This window comes from Sitodiplosis mosellana, unplaced genomic scaffold (genome assembly GCF_009176505.1).
Source record: "Sitodiplosis mosellana isolate CC-2019 unplaced genomic scaffold, AAFC_SMos_1.0 Smas_scaffold_5474, whole genome shotgun sequence".
NCBI lineage: Eukaryota > Metazoa > Arthropoda > Insecta > Diptera > Cecidomyiidae > Sitodiplosis > Sitodiplosis mosellana.
The window spans coordinates 1-10796 of NW_022600716.1; the positions used below are offsets into that span (position 1 = coordinate 1).

A 10796-nucleotide genomic window follows, 5' to 3' on the forward strand; every position below is an offset into this window, starting at 1 on the left:
GGAATACTCAGCACGCTTCAGCATTGTTCAGCATCAGATTGATTTGGGCACTGGGATTCACGGTTTTGGCCTGTGTCGAAATATTTTCTACAAATTAAGAAACATTTATCCATAATCTGGCATCAGAACATCTAATAAATTATTCAACACCTACATCAAACATTCACTATTGCAATATGCCAATGAATCGATGACTTTTGCGCATCCAACACATGTCTTTTTTGACTTATCTGCTTCTAATTTTGCAACTTTTTCTTCCAGCGCCAACTTCTCGGCAATGAACACTTTCTTTTCGTTTTGGAGTTGATCCTCCAACAACTTGATTGTTTTTTCGAATGTCTCCTTTTCTCCATCAAACGCTTTCTTCTCCTGGTTTCGTTCCCGTTCTAATGACGCTATTTTTCTTTTGAGTTCGCGGCTTTCAACCAACCCTCCTTGTTGGCTATTTTGATGCAGCTCCCTTAACTCTTTGAATGAGTTTCCAATAGCGTTTTTCATGCGTTTTTCCAATCCTGTGGACAGTTGTTCAAAATCAGAGGATTCTAAAAGATCATTTCCTCTTTTTAGGGTGTTGTGTTCGAGCTGAGTTTCTTCTTCTGGGGATGGAATTGAACTGTTGATTTCATCTGTTTGAATGATTTGAAAGGAATTGGTTCTGGTTCATCAACTTGTTGTGATCTGCCAATCATTTGGTATGGATATACAGACAATTTATCCAAATCGAAAACAGTGAGTTTGGGTGCAAAAATAAAACACCCAAATTTTTGTCGAATCAAATGAATATGGTCATTGGCATCCTTGAGAGTAATATTGAGAAAAATCGATTGGTGTTTTCATTTATTTTATTGAAATATGTAATTCAATTTTACCTTCAATGCGGAAGCTAATGCTTCGTTTGTGGACCCATCTAATTCGTCCGGGTGATCCTCCCAATAAAGATAGCAATCGCCAATTGGTACGTTGGCCTGTACGTGGCTGCCAAAGAAGCGAACGGTCAAAAACGGATTTTCCTCTGAATCGAAAACTGCTAGCATCACTTTGGCTGGCCGAAAAAACTCGTGTTTGGCCCAAACTAATGTGTGCGGATGATCACATGGTAAGATGAACGAATTTGCAAACTTCTGTTCGTTATCTTTGCACTCTGTACATTCGATTTGAGAGCTATCATCGTCATCATCGTCATCATCTGCATCAGATGCGATCATTTGGCTAGCATAATGACCCATTTTTGCCGGATCAAAGACGGTTCGATTAGGTGCATATTTGAAAGAGCCGAATTTGGCGCGAATCATTTCAACGTGTTGTTCAATTTCCTTGAATTGAAATATAAATAATTAGTATCGATTAGTATTTAATTCCTTGCAGAGATTGAAGCTCATAGCAGCTAAGTAGGCCCCAGCTGTGCTGAACTTGCTGATTCTGAAGTGCAGAATGTTCATTCATAACTGGCACCAACGTAGTTTATTAATTGTATTAGGGCTAGTACGTAGAAATGACAATTTTGCACAACTCAGTCAACAAATTCAATTCAGGCCTACTCGGTATCAAATATGCACTCTCGTTTTTCTTGTAAATTAAGTGTCTTACCTTCAAAGCTAAATCATACGATTCCAGAGTAGATATATTGGAGTTGTCCGGGCGATCCTTCGAATAAAGGAAACAACTGTCAAGGGGCAAGTTGTCTATAGTGTGATCACCAAAAAACCGAAGATTTATGGAGTCACCGTTGATCGCCATCACCTTGGCCGGCCAATAGCCATATTGTTCAGCATTGGCCCATACTAATAAGTGTGGCTTTCGGCATGGTATTGTGAAAGAAGGTTCACCATTCGTATAGGCGTTATCATAGCATTCTACGCAAGTCGAGATACTACGAATATCTTCAACTATGTATTTCACAAGCTGTGATGCAGCCGATTGAACAGAAGGATCGGTTGAAGCTGAACCACAATTGTAGGCAAACCATTCAATATCTGTTAAGAATGCGGATAATTTTTCGTATGCTTTGGTCTTCATTTGTGAAAAGTCGATGCTGTCCGTGACATTCATATCTTTTAGCGAATTGAACTAAAAACGAATTGGATAAGTAAAAGTAAAATGGACAAACTATTTCAAGCTGAAACTAATGAAAACTAACCTTTCCGTCATTCTCAATGAAATGAATAATTTTTGGGATGAGTGAGACGTCAATTGAGCTGAAATGTAATAAATCGACGCGGAAGCTAATTTGATGGATGCAAAATTGCCAAATAGAACGAATACAAAGCAATACTTACTCGCAATCACTCAAATTGACTTCAGAACAATCGCTACAAATCCAATTGTTGCCATCAGATGTTCCACACTTTTTGTGTCCATTTCGGTTGCACTGCGAACACAAACACTTTCCTTTATTTCCAAAACACACACAGCACAACAACTTCATTTTTCAAGTATTATATTTTCTTTATTAAATTCACGTTTGTTGTTGGCTGATCTTTCACCGGCTATGATAGTTCTCTTCGCACGATTTCAAAATATAAACAAAGTGAACTGTCAAAATGTAATAGTTCAAATTTGTGCTTCAAATAGATGATGGCACCACCAAGACACTTTGTAAATGTCAAATTGAGTGATTTGTGTGTATTTTTGATTCCATTGCCGCAACCCGATTTCCGCATCTTACCCGTTCATTTTTAACGAAGTCGTTTATATCGCCAGCAGACCGGACCATTGACACTATTATAACCGGTCGCTCCTGGCCTTGAAATGTCTCTACTGTGCCAATGGTGATCCCATCAAATCCGGAGCTTTGACATTCTTTTCTGATTTCGTCACACTGATCTCTATATGGACATATCACACCTATGTGTTCCAAAAATATCTCTTTCTCCTTCCATTTCGCGTTCAATAGTTTGGTGATATATCCGATTAGGATTTTCACTTCTGTCTTATTGGAAGAGCTAGTGTCATGGTCTGACTGTTCGCACACACCTTGAACACTTTCAAAAATCATTAGAAAGTCGCTATTCAGTAGCAGATCAGTACCTAAGAACCAATTTGTTGCAGCTAATAAATAAATTGCTCATAATTACTTTTCATTCTATAGTGAACAATTTCAAGTTGGTGACAAACCTGCATCGGCTTTGCTTTTAAGAGAATTCTTGTAGAACAAGCGGTTTGGTGGATCAAGAATGGCTGGATAGTTTTCTGTTAGCTGCACAATAAAATGTGTATTCATTTTCTGGTAGCAGGTTTGGCCCATTAACTTTTCCATATATGATGTATTATAACCCAGCTCTTTGGCATAATCAGACTTAGCTACCGCATTCAATTGTCTGGGATCGCCTGCTAACACTATGCTGCACTTAATATCGCCATGTTCACTGCATAAACCTGGAAATTGATGAAAATTGTTGTATGAAAAATTTGACTCCTGAAATTTTTTTTTAGATTCTATGTCAAATACAAAAAATGAACAAGGCAAACACAAACCTACGATTGGAATCAAGGAAACTGGTTTTCGAATAAAACCACCTTCGTCGATAAGGACGTGTGAGAAATGGCTGGAGTCGAAAGAAGCTCGCCGATTCTGGCCCACAACAGTAAAACTTGAAAATGTTCCTAAAAAAGTCAATAGATGGCGCTTTTAGAAAAAAAATTACTTTCCAACGGAAAAACATCCAACCTGTCAATAAGTAAACAAGTAAACACATTTGCTTTTATTGTGCAAATCGCACAAGAATTCGTTCATTTTTTTTATTTATCAAAAGTAAAAAAAAACATTGGGAAACAACCCCATAACACTTAAGATTTATATTGTTTGTGACTTACGTCTAAACATTTTTGTCATCAAAAAAAGATTCCATTTGTTTGTTACATTTCATGTCATAGTGAAAAGATTTTTTTTTTTCAACCCAATGATTTTGAATGGTTTTGTTTGGAAAATGTTTCGATCATCTATCAAAAAAAATAAAGATGGTTATGACTTTTTCGTTTGGCTCGGGTAAATAAATATGTTGAATGGAATATATGAATTTTTGTATTCAAAATAATAATGTATATGAATGAAAATGGCCAGTCAAACAAGCGGGACCAAAGAGAAAAAATAATTATAACTTGTTCTTATTTTATGAACGATTGGTCAAAATGAAATTGTTCGTTAAGTCTTAAATGTCGATTTGCGACTTTGTCGGAAAATTGCCGCTTTCATGAGATCATATTCAAAAATATCTTTTGTATGTTATTAAACCCTCAAGGAACAATTTGGGCAAACCCAATCGCCACTTGGTGGCAAAACCAATCGCATGCAGTCCATGTGAAACCACTTTATGGTGCACGTTTCATTTTCACAAAATATCATTTGACCAAAGGATGCACGTCTGCAGACACACCATGCGTGTGTTGATGGTGGAGCGACGTCAACAGTCTTGGAACGTGTTGATCGATGGGCTGGTGTTGGACATGTGTTTCGGATCACCGGGCATGTGTTTCGTCTTTTCTGGATTTTCTTCGAGAGAATCGGCATTTCTAGTGTAATTCCAATTATTTTAAGTGCACGAGTCAGAGCACGAGTAATTGCAGAAAAAAGGACGATTGATTGTAAATAAATAATTTCATTGACAGACAATAATTGTTCCTAAAAAACAATAAAATTGGATATCAAATATCATATTTCAAAGCAGAAACATAAAATAAAAAAACCACAGAGAAATGTGACTGTCTAAGTAAGTTTGCAGTAATGTAATGAAAACGGAAAGAAACTCAGTTCTCAAAAGTGAATTTATTTTCGGAAAATGGAGCACTTGGTTTGAATCAAATGAATAATATGAGTAGAAAGTCATTTGAATACAATTTTACACGAGGAATGAAAATCAAATGCCCTTCAATTCACGACAGAAACACAAAATACCTCGCGTTGTGGCTTGTGGATTATCGAGAAAAGCGAATCGATGAGAACGACAGATTGCAGCCATTTCTTCTGCACGTTTTAGCATCAGTCGGGTTCTTGGAACCATAATGTTTTTGTTTTGGTTGGGTATCAAATGACCTATGAAAGAGAATGAATAAACAATTGCAATTAATGGCATGTTGAATCAACTATGCGACAACATATTATGGGTTCACTTCATTTGTAGTCCACAACACATTCAAAATTCGCTGTTTTCATGGCTTGATGCATTTTTTATCGACGCAAATGAATTGCGTTCGTGAAATCATGTTTATGGTTCCGAAAAAAAACATACAAACAACGAATACGTTTGTCTGAAAGAAAAACATTGGTTCTCATTCCAAAACAGAGATTGTTGCACACAAAATGGATTTTTGTTACACTGTCGTCGTTACAAGTACAGGCGATGAAAAAAAATGCAATTCTATTAAATGGCTTACTTATACTTCTGAGTCATTTTTTCGGTGAGATCGTTTAATTAGCAGATGCCAAGCAAATTGGAGATAAAGAGAGGGAAAGACACGCACACAAAAGAGTCAATGCAAAGATGAGAGACTGAAAAAATGCGATCTTTACATTCTTGTTTGAGAAAAGTAAACAAAACAACAGCAACAAAAACACAAAACATATTCGAAAACAAAACTTCTGTTTCAAGTCCGTTTGCTACACGAATTGTGAATCATAACTCTACAATTACAATTGAAATGTCTGGCATCCAATATTGTAATTGTTGTCAACGTATTTTTTCAAACATAGAAAAAAACACAAGAAGGAAATTAACTGTTGTGTGTTGTGTGCATTTTGCATGAAAACAGGCACTATTCATTTTTATATAATTTCACAACAATTGAACGACGCAATAGAATAAAACTGCAGTAATGTAGCGAGTGTAAAAAAAAATAACAAGAATAATTCACACTATGTTGAAATGAGAACTCACAATTTTGCTTGCTTGCTGAATCTTTTCAAATTATCTTATGAATTTTTTTCAAGAAACTTTTTTTCTCAAGAAACTTTTTTTCTCAAGAAACTTTTTTTCTCAAGAAACTTAACAGAATTTTATAAACAGTACATTTTGCGCAAAAGGATCAAGACAAACTGACTTCGAATTTGATCAACGCTCTTAAAAACACACACACTCACTCACTCTCTCTCCCTTTCGCTTATGTTACACAGCGAACCGCATGCATTACGTTTCTGCGGCAAGCTTGTGTACACAAGCCTGTATATACAATACAGATACATTTTTTGGACCCTGTGTATCTACAGACGCTCGTATAACGAGCTTGCCGTATAAATGGAATGCGTGCGACTCTCAGGAAACTGAGATCGTGTGTATGCATGCGTATACAAACGAATTGTGTGCAAAGAAGGAACTTAGTGTTTTTATGGCAACGACAAAACGGTAAAATTATCAAACACTTTGTCGCCCACCGCACAAAATAAACTTGACACAAATTTGAATGACAAAAAATCAGTATTCGATTTAAAATAAGAGGAGGTTTCCTTTCACTTACCATTAAGGTTTATATTGTGCGGCAAACATGTTTGAATTTATATGAAAAAAAACTTAATGAATATACGTGTGAACTTTGTTTTGGTCGGTTTCAAATGGTTTAAAAAACATTCTGCACATCCCAAACACTGTAATTCAATATGAAATATCTGAATAATGAATCATTCACGTCTAAATAAAACAGTCAATCAATGGATGCATCGTTAATTACCTAATAAATTCGCTGTAGCCAATGTTTCTTTCGGCGAAACCATTGAATTGGTCCCCCGGCTTTTGCTCGATGAAATCGATACTTCGTTCGCCTTTGCACTCGGGCACGCTATGGTGGATGGTCAATAATAGGTGAATCGAGCATTTTTGGAACTATAGGCGGAAAAATAACTGACACCTCATCGAAAAACTGGTCAAATGACCACTTATTTGTGCAACGAAGCAAACCGGCTAAAAACGGCGTGATGGCCTCTTTAAATGGACTGTCGACATTTGGCAATTTGTTGGACCATTCGATTTGGCCATCGATGTCTTTTGCAGATATGAACCCGTGAGCATAAAAACGACTTATTAAACAATCTCCGAACAAAACGTTACAAGAAAAAACTACCGAACAAAGCGTACCACAGCGGTAATGTGTAGCACAGCGGAGTTTCGTTTTGAACGGTACCGTCCTGCTGTGTTACGTTTTTAACGTGTGTTTTGTTTGGTAGTTTTTTCTTGTATCGTTTTGTTCGGCGATTGTTTAATAAGTCGTTTTTATGCTCACGGGTTCATATATCGTCGATATTTTTCTGTGATATCATGGTATACATGTTTTGTGGGTCCTGTCGACCTTTCTTTGGTTCGAATGGAAGTTCTCCAGTTATAGCTTCATAGATTGTTACACCGATTGACCACAATTCGTGGCCATCGGTGAAACGTTGCTCTGGTAATATATTCAAATTGTGTGCATAATACTTTCCGAATATGTCAGGATGTAGATACTCGAAAGTACCATATAATGACCCATAAGTTTCATCTGGTTTCAAGAAGCGCGCTGCGCCAAAGTCAGTCAATTTGTAAATTGATTGACCATCTTCTTGGCGAAAAAGCAAAATGTTTCCAGGCTTTATGTCTCGATGGATCACATTTTTGCTGCGTAAACGCGCCATTGCACCAACGATATTTTGATCGAGACGCATAACTTCGGAAATGGCCAGACCATTTGGCTTGTTGTCAATTGCATCTTGCAAGTTTCCTTCACAATTATCCATTATGATGGCCTTTTTGTTTGTTCCATCCACTTTCTCAAAACCAAAGAATTTCACCACGTTTTCATGATTTAAAATTGCCATTGTCGATGCTTCTCTCTCAATAAATACAACCAATGAAAAAATCTGGAATGTTTTGACTGCCACTTTAGATTGATTTTCAAATCCGATTCCCTATAAAAATTGAATGAATTTTGTGATGCAAAGGGCAACAACACGTTATATTTTTGAATAGAAAAATTATTAGGTTTCAATTGACACAGAGTTTAGTAGGAATTTTCACAGTAATTGCTAAAAAAGCAAGTATGAAGTTCATACCCGACAAGAAATTTGCGAATAATCGCATTGCGGATAGTTGGCGAGTACCCTGCGAATACTCTGAAATGTCATGCGCAGCCAACTTCAGGTTGGAACTGTACTGTTGTTCGCAGCGCGAATAGTCGCAGGGTATTCAGCGATAACATTTTGCGGCAACTTTTATTGTGGATTCCTATTCGCATTGCGAGTATCCGCGGATATGCGACGGAATGTCGGCGTACACCTATTTTACCGCAAATTTCTCGTCGGGATACTATGAACTTATCACATTCTCATAATATCATAAATCATATTACTTTTTCGCACGCCCATGTCGTGAGTAAAAGTATTGTAATCACTTCAAAACCTAGGTGCCCCGAAAAACCATTTTTCTATCCATTTTCGACACCAAAAAGCACGATACAATGATTATTTTGCTTTGTTAATGTGGGTGTGTCGTACCCTGTACGCTGTGCGCTGTACGCTGTACGTCAGCCATGTCGCAAAGATGTGCAGAGGTCGTGGGATCTCGCTTACAACAATGGAATTTGGTTGCAGATGATTTCTTAGTCACTGCAGCTCGTAAACGCGGTAATACGGCTGAATTTGACAATTGCTTTGCTATGCATGAAGAATCAAAAATGATATATTGCAACGACATCGAATCATTGTTCAATTGCTTTGATATTACACATGATGTGACAGAGTGGAGACTCTTCATTGATGGTTCAACTGCCAGCTTAAAAGCCGTTTTACTTCACAATGGAAATGTCTATCCATCCATTCCAATTGCCTACGGTAGATATCAAAAAGAGGATTACGACACTATTAAATTGATGCTTCATCTCATTGAATACGATACGTATAAATGGCAAGTATGCTCCGATCTCAAAATGGTTGCGATTCTCTGTGGGATTAGGCAAGCATACTCAAAGCATCAGTGTTTATTGTGCAAGTGGGAAGGCCGCGCTGACGATTTTCACTATGGTTTTGAATGGGAAGCTCGAGATAACCGCAAAATCGGCGAATATAGCATTGTTTTCGAGCCATTGATTGATTTTGAATTAGTTATATTGCCACCCTTGCACATAAAATTGGGATTGATCAAAAACTTTCTCAAAGCATTGTACCGCATAAACCCAGACACATTGACATTTTTGATCGGATATTTCAAGAATCAATTGACCCCTGCAAAAGTGGAAGGATGTGGTCTAAACGGGAAACAAACTAATAAGTTATTTGGAAGCGCCGAATTTCTGAACATGCTCTCTCCACTCGAGAAACGAGCATTTTTGGGAATACGCGATGTTTGTGAAAATTTTCTGGGCAACACACGAGCTGAGAACTATGAAGAAATCGTGGATGACATGTTAACTGCATTCCAGGAAATGGGTGTGCATATGTCCCTAAAAATACATTTTTTGCACAACCATTTGGACTTCTTCCCTCCCAACTGCGGCCAATGTAGCGACGAACAAGGCGAGCGTTTCCACCAGGATATTTCAACAATTGAAGAACGCTTCAAAGGGAAAGATGGGACGCATATGTTGGGCGAATACTGTTGGTCAATCTGCCGTTCAACAGACCCCGATCTACATAAGCGCAAAACTCGACGACCAAGTTTTTACACTCCCAAAAAGCCTTAATTCAAAGTAGAATTATAATTTCAATCGTTTTCTATCATTTTCAACAGATTTGAGTTGAGAAATTTCGATTAAAATGCAAAAAAAGTCAATTTTTCCATATAAAATGAGCAAAAATCCAAAATTTTCCAAAAAAATGAGATTTTTCTTCCCGATATAGGTTCAATTCAATGTATTATTGTAGTTTCAATCGTTTTCTATCCTTTTCAATAGATAAGAGCGAAGAAACTTCGATTAAAATGCAAAAAAAGTCAATTTTTCCATATAAAATGAGCAAAAATCCAATATTTTCCAAAAAAAAATGAGATTTTTTTTCCCGATATAGGTTTATTTCAAAGTAGAATTATAATTTCAATCGTTTTCTATCCTTTTCAATAGATAAGAGCGAAGAAATTTCGATTAAAATGCAAAAAAAGTCAATTTTTCCATAAAAATGAGCAAAAATCCAAAATTTTCCAAAAAAAATCGATTTTTCTTTCCCCAATTCAATGTATTATTGTAGTTTCAATCGTTTTCAATCATTTTCAATAAACACCAGCCAAGAAATGAGCAAAAAATGATGTTTTGAGTATAAACAAAAATCGCTGATTTTTCAGGTTTCCAAAAGAACTACAGAAATCGATAAAAAAAAATCTAGACGTGGTTTCGAAGAAACTAATGATGCAAAAGTGCTTGGTTTTTGGTCCTCTAAAACAAGCAATTGGAGTTTCTCATGTGCAGAAAAAAAAGTTGAAATTTGTTACACGGTGATACAGATCTAGAATCAATCACAAATCAAATTGTTGGAACAGAATTCTTAAATGATTTGACAATCGATATGTTCATTATAAATTTGGTGAACGCAAACAGAACCATACCATTCAATATGCATCCAGTCTGCTATGGACAAAAACAAGAGCGATACAAATGACTTCTAGCCGAACGAGACGATCTGCAAATAACATATCAGCGACCGGGCCAGCTTTCTTGGCCATTACACCATAGTTCACTATACAGTCTACACGGGGAGGGCAATCATGGCAAAAGATTGGACGTATATCAACGAAACATCCTCACTCGCCTGTACCCCGGAGCACAGTATCAATTCATCGAACCGGCAACGTTGCAACCAGATGGATGTTCCTGTGGCATTTTGTTTGTGGCAAGTGTTTGGATACTTGTTTTCA

The 10796-nt window shown here is 36.9% G+C and overlaps 1 protein-coding gene across 1 annotated transcript; it reads right to left on the minus strand.

Annotated features, from left to right (window-relative positions):
- Positions 1-7210: 7210 nt before the first annotated feature.
- On the minus strand, positions 7211-7774 carry LOC129572759 (serine/threonine-protein kinase TBK1-like). The gene has a single exon (XM_055452858.1). It carries the CDS (start codon positions 7772-7774, stop codon positions 7211-7213), a length of 564 nt encoding a protein of 187 aa, XP_055308833.1.
- Between the last annotated feature and the right edge of the window lie 3022 nt (positions 7775-10796).